Source organism: Hyperolius riggenbachi, chromosome 10 (genome assembly GCF_040937935.1).
Source record: "Hyperolius riggenbachi isolate aHypRig1 chromosome 10, aHypRig1.pri, whole genome shotgun sequence".
Lineage (NCBI taxonomy): Eukaryota > Metazoa > Chordata > Amphibia > Anura > Hyperoliidae > Hyperolius > Hyperolius riggenbachi.
The window spans coordinates 231,340,377-231,358,578 of NC_090655.1; the positions used below are offsets into that span (position 1 = coordinate 231,340,377).

An 18,202-nucleotide genomic window follows, 5' to 3' on the forward strand; every position below is an offset into this window, starting at 1 on the left:
ACCCGGGCAGCGGAGGAGGATGGCAAGGGACCGATTAGCCTGAAGGGGGTTAGAGGTAACCCCAGGTATGTACTGTATATATTTTTGTTATTTATATAATTTTAGGTTTACTTTAAGGAGCTTTCCACTGAAGAACTAAGTAATGTGTTAAACTGTTTGAGTGCTATTCTGCTACAATTTTTTTTTTCGGTAGTAGATTTTATGATGTAAATAATCTTTCAGAACAAAGAGGAAATGCTGAGTTTCAGACCACTTTAAAGGACTTACGAGCCTAAAAACTTTAAAAAAGTGAAGTACCTTAATCATGTTTAAATGCACGGAGGACGCCATCCGCGCTCTCCGTGCAGTTCCGCCGTGTCCCCGCAGTGTAATAGCCCCCCGTGCCACTCCCGACCCCACAGATGGGGCCGCGGCTGCGCAGTCCGCATACACGTGAGTGCGGCTGCGCATCTCTAAGGCCTCCCCCCGAGCGAAGCACAGTCGCATGGATCGTGGGGGGAGGCCCTACAGCTGCGCAGCCGCACTCACGTGTATGCGGACTGCGCAGCCGCGGCCAGCTCCGGTGGCCATATTAGGAGAGGAAGGAGAGCCCGACCCCATCTGTGGGGTCAGGAGCGGCACGGAGGGCTATTACACTGCGGGGACCCGGCGGAACTGCATGGAGGGAGCGGATGGCGTCCTCTGTGCATTTAAACTTGATTAAGGTACTTCACTTTTTTAAAGTTTGTGGGCTCGTAAGTCCTTTAAGAAAGAACTTTTCAAACTTCTCTGCTGAAGTATGTAATAAATAGGTTAGCTTTCCTTTTTATCAGAAATATGTAAATATTTTACTTGATTACTAATTATAATATTTGCTTTTTAAAGAAGTGAAGATCTGTTGTAGATGGAAAATGTAAATAATGTCTGCATTTCACTTATTACTCACTAGTGCTAATTTCCAGGGAACATTCTTCTTTTTTGACTGTTTTCATCATCACTCTCTGCTACAAATTCCTGATCAGCCGTCACATATGCCTTGTTGTCATCATCCTTAACTGTCACCATTATTGCATTGTCCACCATAAACTGCTGATCACCCCTCTCAAAGGTCTCTTCTTCTTCCTCTTTAATAGTCCTCATCATGTCACCCTCCTCCATAGACTGCTGATCACCCCTCAGATAGGTCTCTTCTTCTTTTATTGTCATCATGTCGCTCTCTTCCACACACTGCTGATCACTCCTCACATACTTCTGTTCTTCTTTTGTTGTCATGTCACTCTCTTCCATTGACTGATGATCACTCCTCACATATATCTCTTCTTCTCTCTCTTTAACTACTTTCAGATCAACTTTCAGATCAACTTGTGTATTACCCTATGATGAAAAATAACACACATTAATCTAATCTAGGGAGTTTGGAATCTGGATGATACCATTTATTGGCCAACTTAAAAGAAAAAGAGCTTTTGGCTCACAAGCCTTCTTCGATCGAGATATAGAGTCCAGTGCAGTGGCGTACCTAGAAATCACTGGGCCCCCTGCAAAACTTTGGATGCCCCCTACCCCTCCACGTGTCTGAGCCTTGTTTGTCTCCAACGCCGCTGACAGGAAGTAGAATCAGCAGCGTTGGAAACATAGACGACTTAGGCATGCAGAGCTCTGTCACCGCCTGGAATGTGGAAGTCAAAGGTGAGTTCCCCGCCCGCTGTCCCTGCCCACTGCCGTCATTTCTGGAGGGAGGAGCCAGGAGCACTGAAGGGGGGGCCCCGGTGAGGGAAAGGGGGAGTTGGGCCCCCCTCCTCATTGCTGTGTGCCTACTGCCCCCTCTCCTGTGCTGCGCCCCCCTCCTGCCACTGAAAACTGCCCTGGACGGGCCCTCCATCAGGCTTGGAGACACACACACACTTGTAAAAAAAAAAATCAGCTTAAAAAAATACATAAATGGTTGCCTCAGCTTTTTTTAAACTATATTTTATGAGGGAAAATTACTTTTACTTTACTACACAGGGGCTTGTAATTATGGACCGGACAAATAATAAAAAAAAAAAAAAGAAAAAAACAGAAAAATAATGTCACGGAACAGCCGTGAGAAACGCAGGTGAATCTGGAGAATTCACAGTCGATTTCCTGATCGCTCCCTGTCGGATCTGTGCAGTCGTGCAAGCGATCAGAAAACAACAACTTTGTGTTTTTTAAATCCAGAGATCTGTTCCCCTCACCCCTCAGGAATGCCTCCCCCCACCCTCAGGAATGTCACACGTGGCCACATTCCCTGCAGGGACCAGCTCATTCCCCCTACAGCCAGCTGTCTACATGAAAAGGACTAGGAAGCTGGCTCCCCAGGGGGGCCCTGAGGAAGCCAGACTCTCCGGCACCGACCAGAGCAGACCTGAAGTTATGCGATGTATGGTTTCGTGTCGATTATATGGCGACTGTACATCGCACAGCTATAAAATTCATATAGTCTTGTTCGGTAAAATTTGGCCATCGTGCTGATATGAAATTCATCGCGATAGTCCGTCCGGTTATTGAGGTATGACCCTTCTCAAGAACTGGGTCCGTTGCACTAGCCATGTCTGAGGTCATATTAATCTGTATTTTCTGACAAGTATGAATCTGTTATCCACCTGAATATGACGTGTATCGTTTGTGAGTTACGGCAGTTTGTAAGTTTAAAACCTAAAATCTCTCAGAGGAAATAAACTGTCATTGGTTGGTAATTCAGAGGGGCCGGCATTGCCACAACCCCAAACCAGCTTTATCAAAAGCATATGCGAGGGGCTCTTCCCTCAGTCCTCCACATTCCATCTGTATTAGAGCTGTCTGGTGCTAGCCAGAGGACACATGGCTAGTGGCCATCTTGATCGGCCATCTTGTCTGAACTGAAACAAAGGGCATTTTCCATTTTGCTTGGATTTTAAATTGAGCTGAAACAAAGGACTTTACCAAGGAACTTTGATTTTTCCCACTAAAGGACATCTTTCCAGGAACTAAGTATTTTTTCTCCCTTTCTTTTATTTTTCATACTGGCTATTAATGTTTCAATAATTGTTGATTTTAATAATTGTCTGTATATATTAATTATTTATATTGTCCGTGAATAAAATACTTTATCAAAGTCATTCACTGTTCCGCTACCCTGCTTTTCAGCCATACACAGAAACTGATCCCAGGTCTCTGTAGAGACGCTACTACTATTGTTGATATCTAGACAGAATAGAGTGTGTTTAACCGTTTTATTCGCAGGACTAGTCAGTCAGTCAGGTCCACTGGCCCATACCAGTGGTGGTGGCAGTTATACCCTGAAATCGTGTGTAAGTTGTAATTACCGTACCTCACAGGCTTCCTTCTGGTTTGTCTGCGGCCAATTCCCAACGGTTCCTACGCATTGAATGCGACCAGAGTTTGCACGATCCGTGCGCTGGCACCGTTTGGAAGGCATTTCGCGTTCCGACCACTAAGGCTCTTGTGACCAGAGTTGGGCCGAACCTCCGATTTTAGGTTCGCGAACCCTGTTCGCGAACTTCCGCGAAAGGTTCGGTTCGCGAAAAAGTTCGCGAACCGCAATAGACTTCAATGGGGAGGCGAACTTTGAAAGTTTAAAAAAATTCTATCAACTGGAAAAATGATAGAAAACATGTTTCAAAAGAACTAATACCTGGAGCCACACCTAATTGAGTGAAATACACATCACTGCTGGAGGACCCACCCTCCCTCCTCCAAGCAAGGTCCTTTATACCATTTGCCTGCCTACACTAATTAGTTATGGGACAGCTGCTACACACTCTGCTAGGGAGATTTTAATTGGCCTCCACCCTCCTACCCTTCTCCCTATTCCCTCCTCCCTCCTCCCTCCTCCCTCCTCCCTCCTCCCTCCTACCGGAGGGAGGAGGGTCTCTTCTGCCAGGGAATTATACTATTTTAAAAACCAGTATACATCATACCATAGCTGGGAATACATACATGAGTATACATCATACCATAGCTGGGGATACATACATGAGTATACATCATACCATAGCTGGGAATCGAACCCAGATCTCACTGTGTGGTGGGCACGTCACCCTAAGCACTGTACCACTACAGAAGTAAGTGAAGCTAGCCTAAAATTTAACATTTATGCTCAATGCAATAGAACCATTAGGTTGCTTAAAGGAGAACTGTAGTGAGAGGTATATGGAGGCTGCCATATTGATTTCCTTTTAAGCTATACCAGTTGCCTGGCAGCCCTGCTGATCTATTTGGCTGCAGTAGTGTGAATCACACCAGAAACAAGCATGCAGCTAATCTTGTCAGATCTTACAAAAATGTCAAACACCAGATCATATCATAGCTGGGAATCGAACCCAGATCTCACTGTGTGGTGGGCACATCACCCGAAGCACTGTACCACTACAGAAGTAAGTGAAGCTAGCCTAAAATTTAACATTTATGCTCAATGCAATAGAACCATTAGGTTGCTTAAAGGAGAACTGTAGTGAGAGGTATATGGAGGCTGCCATATTGATTTCCTTTTAAGCTATACCAGTTGCCTGGCAGCCCTGCTGATCTATTTGGCTGCAGTAGTGTGAATCACACCAGAAACAAGCATGCAGCTAATCTTGTCAGATCTTACAAAAATGTCAAACACCAGATCATATCATAGCTGGGAATCGAACCCAGATCTCACTGTGTGGTGGGCACATCACCCGAAGCACTGTACCACTACAGAAGTAAGTGAAGCTAGCCTAAAATTTAACATTTATGCTCAATGCAATAGAACCATTAGGTTGCTTAAAGGAGAACTGTAGTGAGAGGTATATGGAGGCTGCCATATTGATTTCCTTTTAAGCTATACCAGTTGCCTGGCAGCCCTGCTGATCTATTTGGCTGCAGTAATAATAATAATCCAAACATTTGTATAGTGCTTTTCTCCTGTCGGACTCAAAGCGCTCAAGAGCTGCAAGCCACAGGGACGCTGACCAGGAATCGGATGCGGCGGACAGTCAGCTGATCATCGCGGTGCCATGTGCTCCGTGCTGGGAAGGGAGCCTGCCAGACACAACACCGCTGCCACAGCATGAAGGGGAGAAGCGGGCTCTTCTGCTCCTCAGTGCAGGTATGCCGCTGCCGGGTACACCAGCATGCCTTGCCGGATCCATCCATCTGCCCCCTGCAGCTGCACCGGCCCACCGCTGCTATTGCGGGATCCACTAGACCACCCACGGACACACCATTTTCTCTAAAGGACTGTGCTGCTGACCTCCTGGCCACCTACATCTAGGGTTGCCAGGTGTCCGGTTTTACACCGGACAGTCCGGTTTTTGTGCGCTGTGTCCGGTGCAAAAAGGCATGCTAAACCGGACAATTAAGTTGTCCGGTTTAGAGCCCCCCCCCCCCGCAGCGCAGGAGGAGAACAGCGCAGCAGAGGGAGAGCTGGGAGCAGCGGTGGAGAAGGGGGGCAATCTCCCCCCCCCCTTCCCTCACCTTAGGGTGCTCTCTCTCCCCCGCTGTCTCCTCCAGGATGATGTGCAGGCTGGCGAGTGGCTGCAGGCGGAACTTACCTCTGTGTCGCTCCAGCGCCGGAAGTTCGGGTCCCGCAGCCGCTGAGATTCGACTCAAAAAAGATCCGAATCATTCATGAGCCGGACAACACTAATCAGTCTGAATAGTGTTGTCCGGCTCATGAATGATTCGGATCTTTGATCCGGATCTTTTTTGAGTCGAATCTCAGCGGCTGCGGGACCCGAACTTCCGGCGCCTGCGACACAGAGGTAAGTTCCGCCCGCAGCCACCCGCCAGCCTGCACATCATATTGGAGGAGACAGCGGGGGAGAGAGAGCACCCTAAGGTGAGGGAAGGGGGGGGAGATTGCCCCCCTTCTCCACCGCTGCTCCCAGCTCTCTCTCTGCTGCACTGTTCTCCTCCTGCGGGGGGCACCTGGCTACCTATTCTGGGCACATATAGCCCCTGGCTACCTATTCCGGGCACATATACCCCCTGGCTACCTATTCTGGGCACATATACCCCCTGGCTACCTATTCCGGGCACATATAGCCCCTGGCTACCTATTCCGGGCACATATAGCCCCTGGCTACCTATTCCAGGCACATATAGCCCCTGGCTACCTATTCTGGGCACATATAGCCCCTGGCTACCTATTCTGGGAACATATAGCTCCTGGCTACCTATTCTGGGCACATATACCCCCTGGCTACCTATTCTGGGCACATATACCCCCTGGCTACCTATACTGGGACATATATACCCCTGCCTACGTATACTGGGACATTTACACCCCTGCCTACATATACTGGGACATATATACCCCCTGGCTACATATACTGGGCACATATATCCCTGGCTACATATACTGGGAACACTGGCTGTTTGTCATTATGTGCATTTAGTGGTGAAAAGCTGTCTCTTTTGTGCATTTACTGGTGAAAAGCTGTCTCTTATTATGTGCATTTACTGGTGAAAACCTGTGTCTTATTATGTGCATTTACTGGTGAAAAGCTGTCTCTTGTGCATTTACTGGGGAAAAGCTGTCTCTTATTATGTGCATTTACTGGCGAAAAGGTGTCTCTTATAATGTGCATTTACTGGTGAAAAGCTGTCTCTTATGTGCAGTTACTGGTGAAAAACTGTCTCTTATGTGCACTGGACCAGTACTACTGGTGAGGACAGTTAGTGACATGGCTATGTACTCTGTAATGTGCTGCAGAAGATGTCAGTGCGATATAAATACTATAAAAAATTTTTTAAAAAAGCCCATTGCTTAGCCACACTCTACATAAAAGTGCGCTTCTGACTCCGCCCCGAACTCCACCCCTAACTCCACCCCCTGTCCGGTTTTCTCCATCAGCCGACCTGGCAACCCTACCTACATCCTACCTGCACTAGGCCACAAGCCGGGGGCTAAATTTACTTGCTGCCAGGTCCACTACCTTTGCCTACTGCTGGCTGCTGCATCTGATGTCCTGCCACCACCAAGGTAAACCCCCATGGCCTGTCCACCACTGCTGCCCCCAGCCCCACGTCCACCACCACTGCGGCCCAGCAAAGGTGCCTCCTGGCCCCACAGGGCCCCCACTGCGTCTGCACCCTCATTACCAGCCGTGCAGACTTGAAACCAGGAGTGCTACCCTTCGGGCAACCTGGTCCGAGTGAACTCTGCTGTCCGCCTCCATCATGATGCCCCTCAGTTTTTCTCAGCCTTCTCTCTCTACTTTCGTGGACAATCGGTAGCACCTGTCTTGTTTGGAGCGTGTCGCTGTGTAGCGTCCAGTGCCGAAAATGGCAGCGCTCATATCACCTCTCAGGCTGCTCCTCCAGTCCCACTCTTTTCTGTTCCTGCTATCAATGTATGATTTGCTATGTTTGCATTATGTTAATCTATACGTGTTTGCTGTAATGCTCTCTGTTTTGCTTTTTGTTTTTGCTTTTTATTGTTTATATGTATGTACCATGCTTAACTGTATGCAATGCTGCACTCTGCTTAATTGTACGCACAAGCTGTAATGTCCTATGTATGCTTGTCCCCTGTCTATGTATGTACCATGCTTATCCATATGCTGTTTCTTGTCTTTTTCATCAACGACCCTGTATGCGCCAAAACCAATTCCGGGTACAACCCACCGTTGTACTTGGCGATAATAAATTCTGATTCTGATTCTGATACAGTCACCATCCAGACACATCCCCTGCTGTTACTGGGTAAGTCCCAGCACTGCTCACCTCTCCCATCAGCAACTTAGTGATTTTACAGGACAACTGAGGTGGGAAGGAAAAGTTGACTTTTATTTACCAGGGGCCGTGCTGATGCCTAACCCTAAAGACCCCCCTGCCAATGCCTAACCCCATCCACCACCCCCTCCACCCCCCGGCCGATGCCTAACCCTATCCACCACCCCCGCCAATGCTTAACCTAACCACCCCCCTGCCGATGCCTAACCCTAACAACCCCCACCTCAGATACCTAACCCTATTCACCCCCCGCCCCCCCCCCCCCCCCCCCGCCAATGCCTAACCACCCCGCTGCCAATGCCTAACCATAAACACCACCACCACCCGCCGATGCTTAACCCTAACAACCCCCCTGCCAATGCCTAACCCTAACTAACCCTTTGCCGATGCCTAACCTAACCACAACCCTGCCAATGCCTAACCCTATCCACCCCCTTGCTGATGCCTAACCCTAACTAACCTTAACCACCTCCAGCTGAAAACCCGGTGAACAATGAAAATTATCGGTTAGGTGCTGGCGGTTGCAAATCATTGCAGCCGGGATTACGAAAAGAAGCTGCGCATGTGCAGCTATGCAGAGTCCATACAACTTTTGTCCACCGCCCCAGGTTTGCTTTCCGTTTATGTTAGGAAGTGTAATAAGTGTAGTGCTGCAAGGCAGTGGTGCTCTCTATATTGTGATAGGCAAAGGAATTAATGTGTGTGTATCTGTTGTGGCTTTCCTGTAACAATAAACACACCCGTGTGGTGATATTGCAGTCATCAACAATCAGAATATGTACTCGTAAGTCAAATACATACACAGCTATCCGAAATATAGTAGTATAATCACACAAAAGTTACAATGATGAGTTGTGCCTTTTAAAATGAAATCTATGTTTGATCATTATTTTTCTTATTACTTTTGATAACCCTCTGGTGAACTAACAGATATGGATTCCTCAGTACAGCACACTGGAACCTATCAGAGCTGTATGCATTAAATAAAATAACCCACATATGATTGTATCATTTATGTCTGTGGAAGCAGCTACTGGTGATGGGGAGGGATCACGGGTGGGTTACTGCGTGTATTAATATGAAATAAACATTAACCACTTCGCATCCAGACCTTGTTTTCAACTTATTGACCAGAGCAGTTTTGACAGCTTAGCTATGTCCCTATTTAATCAGAAATAACTTTATCCCTACTTATGACACAGAAATGAAATATATATTGTTTTTTTCAAGACAAACTAGGCTTTCATTGTATGCCATTTTTTCCCTCAAACAATTTTGTTTTCTATGAATTTTAATGGGCAAACAAAGAAAAAAATAGAAAAAACATGTATTTCTCAGTTTTACCAATTCCAGTTTAAAAATAAAAATTGCTACTGTCGATAAAAAAACATACATTTTGTTTGGCTATTCCTGCTGCTTATCACAAAACTTCGATTATGTTCCGGTCACAATTTATGGTAAAGATATTTGATTCTGAAATAGTGCTACAAAGTGTGTTTTTCACTATCAAATGAGAAAATAAAGTACCTTTAATAGTAAAAATCAATCTCATTAGCTCAGGAAACTTATATTCCCATTCACCAATTAGTCCTGCATTAGATAGTGCCAGAAATATGCACAGGAGCAAGCCCAATCCTGCACAGCACTGCTTCTGCTACAAGACGTATATCTACTGACCTGTGGCTTAGATGAAGTCCCAGAGGACGTATATCTACTGACCTGTGGACGAAGTGGTTAAATATAAATAATATTTTCTCATTACCTTCTCTTTTGCCAGTCCCAATAATGTCTTCTCTCTACTTCCTGCCACCTCAAGTCTAACGTCTTGTTCGTTCCTCCCATTGTATTAAGGACAGCACCATCTTGTGGCCAATAGTAGAACCGCTGCCCACTTGTCTCTACTCAGTCAGTACTCAGACGGCTGAAGACAATTCGTCCACTGGTCCTTATGGTAGTTGTTATGCCATTTATGTGGCTCTATTTTGATTATTTTTTTCCTTATTTAAAACCCCCTCTCAGCAATTTACACATACTTTGGTAATAAATTAAACAAAATTCGAGGGCAAAAGAGCTTTGCTAATGAGATAATGAGAACTAGGGGAGGTGATTGGAAGGGCACTGAGATACTGATCTTGGTGAGAGATCTCATTAGGTATGGTCAATGAGATGCAAATTATTTCTGCTGAGGTAAAATTTGATTGGTCCATTTTCAAGCCACACAAGTTATCATACCGCTAACCTTACCTTTGTTCAAGCACCCCCCAGCGTGAACTGACTTTCGGCGTCTAATAGATGCCGCGTTAGTTTACCGGCAGCAGCAGCCCGCAGCTAGTGTTGGGCGAACATCTAGATGTTCGGGTTCGGACCGAACAGGCCGAACATGGCCGCGATGTTCGGGTGTTCGACCCGAACTCCGAACATAATGGAAGTCAATGGGGACCCGAACTTTTGTGCTTTGTAAAGCCTCCTTACAAGCTACATACCCCAAATTTACAGGGTATGTGCACCTTGGGAGTGGGTACAAGAGGGAAAAAAATTTAGCAAAAAGAGCTTATAGTTTTTGAGAAAATCGATTTTAAAGTTTCAAAGGGAAAACTGTCTTTTAAATGCGGGAAATGTCTGTTTTCTTTGCACAGGTAACATGCTTTTTGTCGGCATGCAGTCATAAATGTAATACATATAAGAGGTTCCAGGAAAAGGGACCGGTAACGCTAACCCAGCAGCAGCACACGTGATGGAACAGGAGGAGGGTGGCGCAGGAGGAGAAGGCCACGCTTTGAGACACAACAACCCAGGCCTTGCATGAGGACAAGAAGCGTGCGGATAGCAATTTGCATTTTGTCGCCATGCAGTCATAAATGTAATACAGATGAGAGGTTCAATAAACAGGGACCGGAAACGCTAACCCATCACAGATGTTCATTGTTCATGTTACTTGGTTGGGGTCCGGGAGTGTTGCGTAGTCGTTTCCAATCCAGGATTGATTCATTTTAATTTGAGTCAGACGGTCTGAATTTTCTGTGGAGAGGCGAATACGCCGCCGATCTGTGACGATGCCTCCGGCAGCACTGAAACAGCGTTCCGACATAACGCTGGCTGCCGGGCAAGCCAGCACCTCTATTGCGTACATTGCCAGTTTGTGCCAGGTGTCTAGCTTCGATACCCAATAGTTGAAGGGTGCAGATGGATTGTTCAACACAGCTACGCCATCTGACATGTAGTCCTTGACCATCTTCTCCAGGCGATCGGTGTTGGAGGTGGATCTGCACGCTTGCTGTTCTGTGTGCTGCTGCATGGGTGTCAGAAAATTTTCCCACTCCAAGGACACTGCCGATACCTTTCCCTTTTGGGCACTAGCTGCGGCTTGTGTTGTTTGCTGCCCTCCTGGTCGTCCTGGGTTTGCGGAAGTCAGTCTGTCGGCGTACAACTGGCTAGAGGAGGGGGAGGATGTCAATCTCCTCTCTAAAGTCTCCACAAGGGCCTGCTGGTATTCTTCCATTTTGACCTGTCTGGCTCTTTCTTCAAGCAGTTTTGGAACATTGTGTTTGTACCGTGGATCCAGAAGGGTATAAACCCAGTAATTGGTGTTGTCCAGAATGCGCACAATGCGTGGGTCGCGTTCAATGCAGTCCTAGGCCGAAGAGGTCATAGCCTAGGGTCACAAAACCTGTTTATTTGGGCAATTTTAATGGTGGCGAGTCTGACGTACATAAATCGCAGCAATGGCCGTTAGCAACGTCTGAATCTCACGAAATGTCTCATGCAGGTAGAAGACATATTGTTAGACTTGGGCTCCAAAGATGGGTTCCCTACATCTCTGCAAACCAGAGTTACAGGGCTCCAAATTTGGTAAAATCCCCCATAGGCTTTCATTGGGCCTCCTATTTACAGTTCCAAAATCTCACATCTTTTCAAAGGGCAATTACTCAGCAGTGGCAAATTTTCTACCATTGTAGGGACCCTTAGGGGGAACATGACTGGTGAGTTTCGGGCCCCTAGGCCAAAGAGGTCATAGCCTAGGGTCACAAAAACCTGTTTATTTGGGCTATTTCAATGGTAGTGATGGTGACGTACATAAATCGCAGCAATGGCCGTTAGCAAAGTCTGAATCTCACGAAATGTCTCATGCAGGTAGAAGACATATTGTTAGACTTGGATTCCAAAGATGGGGTCCCTACATCTCTGCAAACCAGAGTTACAGGGGTCCAAAATTGGTAAAATCCCCCATAGGATTTCATTGCCTCCCTATTTCACTTTCCAAAATCTCACATCTTTTCAAAGGGCAATGGCTCAGCAGTACCAAATTTTCTAGCATTGTAGGGACCATTAGGGGGAACATGACTGGTGAGTTTAGGGCCCCTAGGCCGAAGAGGTCATAGCCTAGGGTCACAAAAACCTGTTTATTTGGGCTATTTCAATGGTAGTGATGGTGGCGTACATAAATCTCAGCAATGGCCGTTAGCAAAGTCTGAATCTCACGAAATGTCTCATGCAGGTAGAAGACATATTGTTAGACTTGGATTCCAAAGATGGGGTCCCTACATCTCTGCAAACCAGAGTTACAGGGGTCCAAAATTGGTAAAATCCCCCATAGGATTTCATTGCCTCCCTATTTCACTTTCCAAAATCTCACATCTTTTCAAAGGGCAATGGCTCAGCAGTACCAAATTTTCTAGCATTGTAGGGACCATTAGGGGGAACATGACTGGTGAGTTTAGGGCCCCTAGGCCGAAGAGGTCATAGCCTAGGGTCACAAAAACCTGTTTATTTGGGCTATTTCAATGGTAGTGATGGTGGCGTACATAAATCTCAGCAATGGCCGTTAGCAAAGTCTGAATCTCACGAAATGTCTCATGCAGGTAGAAGACATATTGTTAGACTTGGATTCCAAAGATGGGGTCCCTACATCTCTGCAAACCAGAGTTACAGGGGTCCAAAATTGGTAAAATCCCCCATAGGATTTCATTGCCTCCCTATTTCACTTTCCAAAATCTCACATCTTTTCAAAGGGCAATGGCTCAGCAGTACCAAATTTTCTAGCATTGTAGGGACCCTTAGGGGGAACATGACTGGTGAGTTTCGGGCCCCTAGGCCGAAGAGGTCATAGCCTAGGGTCACAAAAACCTGTTTATTTGGGCTATTTCAATGGTAGTGATGGTGACGTACATAAATCGCAGCAATGGCCGTTAGCAAAGTCTGAATCTCACGAAATGTCTCATGCAGGTAGAAGATATATTGTTAGACTTGGATTCCAAAGATGGGGTCCCTACATCTCTGCAAACCAGAGTTACAGGGGTCCAAAATTGGTAAAATCCCCCATAGGATTTCATTGCCTCCCTATTTCACTTTCCAAAATCTCACATCTTTTCAAAGGGCAATGGCTCAGCAGTACCAAATTTTCTAGCATTGTAGGGACCCTTAGGGGGAACATGACTGGAGAGTTTCGGGCCCCTAGGCCGAAGAGGTCATAGCCTAGGGTCACAAAAACCTGTTTATTTGGGCTATTTCAATGGTAGTGATGGTGGCGTACATAAATCTCAGCAATGGCCGTTAGCAAAGTCTGAATCTCACGAAATGTCTCATGCAGGTAGAAGACATATTGTTAGACTTGGATTCCAAAGATGGGGTCCCTACATCTCTGCAAACCAGAGTTACAGGGGTCCAAAATTGGTAAAATCCCCCATAGGATTTCATTGCCTCCCTATTTCACTTTCCAAAATCTCACATCTTTTCAAAGGGCAATGGCTCAGCAGTACCAAATTTTCTAGCATTGTAGGGACCCTTAGGGGGAACATGACTGGTGAGTTTCGGGCCCCTAGGCCGAAGAGGTCATAGCCTAGGGTCACAAAAACCTGTTTATTTGGGCTATTTCAATGGTAGTGATGGTGACGTACATAAATCGCAGCAATGGCCGTTAGCAAAGTCTGAATCTCACGAAATGTCTCATGCAGGTAGAAGACATATTGTTAGACTTGGATTCCAAAGATGGGGTCCCTACATCTCTGCAAACCAGAGTTACAGGGGTCCAAAATTGGTAAAATCCCCCATAGGATTTCATTGCCTCCCTATTTCACTTTCCAAAATCTCACATCTTTTCAAAGGGCAATGGCTCAGCAGTACCAAATTTTCTAGCATTGTAGGGACCCTTAGGGGGAACATGACTGGAGAGTTTCGGGCCCCTAGGCCGAAGAGGTCATAGCCTAGGGTCACAAAAACCTGTTTATTTGGGCTATTTCAATGGTAGTGATGGTGGCGTACATAAATCTCAGCAATGGCCGTTAGCAAAGTCTGAATCTCACGAAATGTCTCATGCAGGTAGAAGACATATTGTTAGACTTGGATTCCAAAGATGGGGTCCCTACATCTCTGCAAACCAGAGTTACAGGGGTCCAAAATTGGTAAAATCCCCCATAGGATTTCATTGCCTCCCTATTTCACTTTCCAAAATCTCACATCTTTTCAAAGGGCAATGGCTCAGCAGTACCAAATTTTCTAGCATTGTAGGGACCCTTAGGGGGAACATGACTGGTGAGTTTCGGGCCCCTAGGCCGAAGAGGTCATAGCCTAGGGTCACAAAAACCTGTTTATTTGGGCTATTTCAATGGTAGTGATGGTGACGTACATAAATCGCAGCAATGGCCGTTAGCAAAGTCTGAATCTCACGAAATGTCTCATGCAGGTAGAAGACATATTGTTAGACTTGGATTCCAAAGATGGGGTCCCTACATCTCTGCAAACTAGAGTTACAGGGGTCCAAAATTGGTAAAATCCCCCATAGGATTTCATTGCCTCCCTATTTCACTTTCCAAAATCTCACATCTTTTCAAAGGGCAATGGCTCAGCAGTACCAAATTTTCTAGCATTGTAGGGACCCTTAGGGGGATCATGACTGGTGAGTTTTGCCACTGCTGAGCCATTGCCCTTTGAAATGGTGTGAGATTTTGGAACGGTAAATAGGAGGCCCAATGAAAGCCTATGGGGGATTTTACCAATTTTGGACCCCTGTAACTCTGGTTTGCAGAGATGTAGGGACCCCATCTTTGGAATCCAAGTCTAACAATATGTCTTCTACCTGCATGAGACATTTCGTGAGATTTAGACGTTGCTAACGGCCATGGCTGAGATTTATGTACGCCACCATCACTACCATTGAAATATCCCAAATAAACAGGTTTTTGTGACCCTAGGCTATGACCTCTTCGGCCTAGGGGCCCGAAACTCACCAGTCATGTTCCCCCTAAGGGTCCCTACAATGCTAGAAAATTTGGTACTGCTGAGCCATTGCCCTTTGAAAAGATGTGAGATTTTGGAGAGTGAAATAGCCAGGCAATGAAATCCTATGGGGGATTTTACCAATTTTGGACCCCTGTAACTCTGGTTTGCAGAGATGTAGGGACCCCATCTTTGGAATCCAAGTCTAACAATATGTCTTCTACCTGCATGAGACATTTCGTGAGATTCAGACTTTGCTAACTGCCATTGCTGCGATTTATGTACGTCACCATCACTACCATTGAAATAGCCCAAATAAACAGGTTTTTGTGACCCTAGGCTATGACCTCTTCGGCCTAGGGGCCCGAAACTCACCAGTCATGTTCCCCCTAAGGGTCCCTACAATGCTAGAAAATTTGGTACTGCTGAGCCATTGCCCTTTGAAAAGATGTGAGATTTTGGAAAGTGAAATAGGGAGGCAATGAAATCCTATGGGGTATTTTACCAATTTTGGACCCCTGTAACTCTGGTTTGCAGAGATGTAGGGACCTCATCTTTGGAATCCAAGTCTAACAATATGTCTTCTACCTGCATGAGACATTTCGTGAGATTCAGACTTTGCTAACGGCCATTGCTCCGATTTATGTACGCCACCATCACTACCATTGAAATAGCCCAAATAAACAGGTTTTGTGACCCTAGGCTATGACCTCTTCGGCCTAGGGGCCCGAAACTCACCAGTCATGTTCCCCCTAAGGGTCCCTACAATGCTAGAAAATTTGCCACTGCTGAGTAATTGCCCTTTGAAAAGATGTGAGATTTTGGAACTGTAAATAGGAGGCCCAATGAAAGCCTATGGGGGATTTTACCAAATTTGGAGCCCTGTAACTCTGGTTTGCAGAGATGTAGGGAACCCATCTTTGGAGCCCAAGTCTAACAATATGTCTTCTACCTGCATGAGACATTTCGTGAGATTCAGACGTTGCTAACGGCCATTGCTGCGATTTATGTACGTCAGACTCTCCACCATTGAAATTGCCCAAATAAACAGGTTTTGTGACCCTAGGCTATGACCTCTTCGGCCTAGGACTGCATTGAACGCGACCCACGCATTGTGCGCATTCTGGACAACACCAATTACTGGGTTTATACCCTTCTGGATCCACGGTACAAACACAATGTTCCAAAACTGCTTGAAGAAAGAGCCAGACAGGTCAAAATGGAAGAATACCAGCAGGCCCTTGTGGAGACTTTAGAGAGGAGATTGACATCCTCCCCCTCCTCTGGCCAGTTGTACGCCGACAGACTGACTTCCGCAAACCCAGGACGACCAGGAGGGCAGCAACAACACAAGCCGCAGCTAGTGCCCAAAAGGGAATGGTATCGGCAGTGTCCTTGGAGTGGGAAAATTTTCTGACACCCATGCAGCAGCACACAGAACAGCAAGCGTGCAGATCCACCTCCAACACCGATCGCCTGGAGAAGATGGTCAAGGACTACATGTCAGATGGCGTAGCTGTGTTAAAAGATCCATCTGCACCCTTCAACTATTGGGTATCGAAGCTAGACACCTGGCACAAACTGGCAATGTACGCAATAGAGGTGCTGGCTTGCCCGGCAGCCAGCGTTATGTCGGAACGCTGTTTCAGTGCTGCCGGAGGCATCGTCACAGATCGGCGGCGTATCCGCCTCTCCACAGAAAATGCAGACCGTCTGATTCAAATTAAAATGAATCAATCCTGGATTGGAAACGACTACGCAACACTCCCGGACCCCAACCATGTAACATGAACAATGAACATCTGTGATGGGTTAGCGTTTCCGGTCCCTGTTTATTGAACCTCTCATCTGTATTACATTTATGACTGCATGGCGACAAAATGCAAATTGCTATCCGCACGCTTCTTGTCCTCATGCAAGGCCTGGGTTGTTGTGTCTCAAAGCGTGGCCTTCTCCTCCTGCGCCACCCTCCTCCTGTTCCATCACGTGTGCTGCTGCTGGGTTAGCGTTACCGGTCCCTTTTCCTGGAACCTCTTATATGTATTACATTTATGACTGCATGCCGACAAAAAGCATGTTACCTGTGCAAAGAAAACAGACATTTCCCGCATTTAAAAGACAGTTTTCCCTTTGAAACTTTAAAATCGATTTTCTCAAAAACTATAAGCTCTTTTTGCTAAATTTATTTTTCCTCTTGTACCCACTCCCAAGTAGAGTTGGGCCGAACCTCCGATTTTAGGTTCGCGAACTTCCGCGAAAGGTTCGGTTCGCGAAAAAGTTCGCGAACTGCCATAGACTTCAATGGGGAGGCGAACTTTCAAAGTTTTAAAAAATTCTATCAACTGGAAAAATGATAGAAAACATGTTTCAAAAGCTCTAATACCTGGAGCCACACCTAATTGAGTGAAATACACATCACTGCTGGAGGACTCGCCCACCCTCCCTCCTTCAAGCAAGGTCCTTTATACCATTTGCCTACCTACACTAATTAGTTATGGGACAGCTGCTACACTCTCTGCTAGGGAGATTTTAATACCTCCCTCCTACCGGAGGGAGGAGGGTCTCTTCTGCCAGGGAATTATACTATTTTAAAAACCAGTATACATCATACCATAGCTGGTACATCATACCATAGCTGGGAATACATACATGAGTATACATCATACCATGTGGCAGCACGGTGGCGTAGTGGTTAGCTTTCTCGCCTTGCAGCGCTGGGTCCCCGGTTCGAATCCCAGCCAGGGCACTATCTGCAAAGAGTTTGTATGTTCTCTCCGTGTCTGCGTGGGTTTCCTCCGGGCACTCCGGTTTCCTCCCACATTCCAAAAACATACAGATAAGTTAATTGGCTCCCTCTAAAAATAAAAAAAAAATTGGCCCTAGACTACAGTACTTACACTACATAATATAGACATATGGCAATGGTAGGGATTAAATTGTGAGCTCCTTTGAGGGACAGTTAGTGACAAGATATATATATATACACTGTACAGCGCTGCGTAATATGTTGGCGCTATATAAGTACTAAATAATAATAATAATAATAGCTGGGAATCGAACCCAGATCTCACTGTGTGGTGGTCATGTCACCCTAAGCACTGTACCACTACAGAAGTAAGTGAAACTAGCCTAAAATTTAACATTTATGCTCAATGCAATAGAACCATTAGGTTGCTTAAAGGAGAACTGTAGTGAGAGGTATATGGAGGCTGCCATATTGATTTCCTTTTAAGCTATACCAGTTGCCTGGCAGCCCTGCTGATCTATTTGGCTGCAGTAGTGT

General features: G+C 46.1%; 2 protein-coding genes across 2 annotated transcripts in view; one reads left to right on the plus strand and one right to left on the minus strand.

Annotated features, from left to right (window-relative positions):
* Positions 1-18,202, plus strand: part of LOC137534764 (zinc finger protein 84-like) — a 253,689-nt gene that overhangs the window by 51,249 nt on the left and 184,238 nt on the right. The gene's annotated exons all lie outside the window — the stretch shown is intronic.
* Positions 1-18,202, minus strand: part of LOC137536891 (zinc finger protein 91-like) — a 69,865-nt gene that overhangs the window by 27,758 nt on the left and 23,905 nt on the right. The window contains exon 6 of the mRNA XM_068259072.1: positions 978-1,353. Within this exon, the coding sequence (XP_068115173.1) occupies positions 978-1,353 (376 nt within the window). The remainder of the gene's footprint in view (positions 1-977; positions 1,354-18,202) is intronic.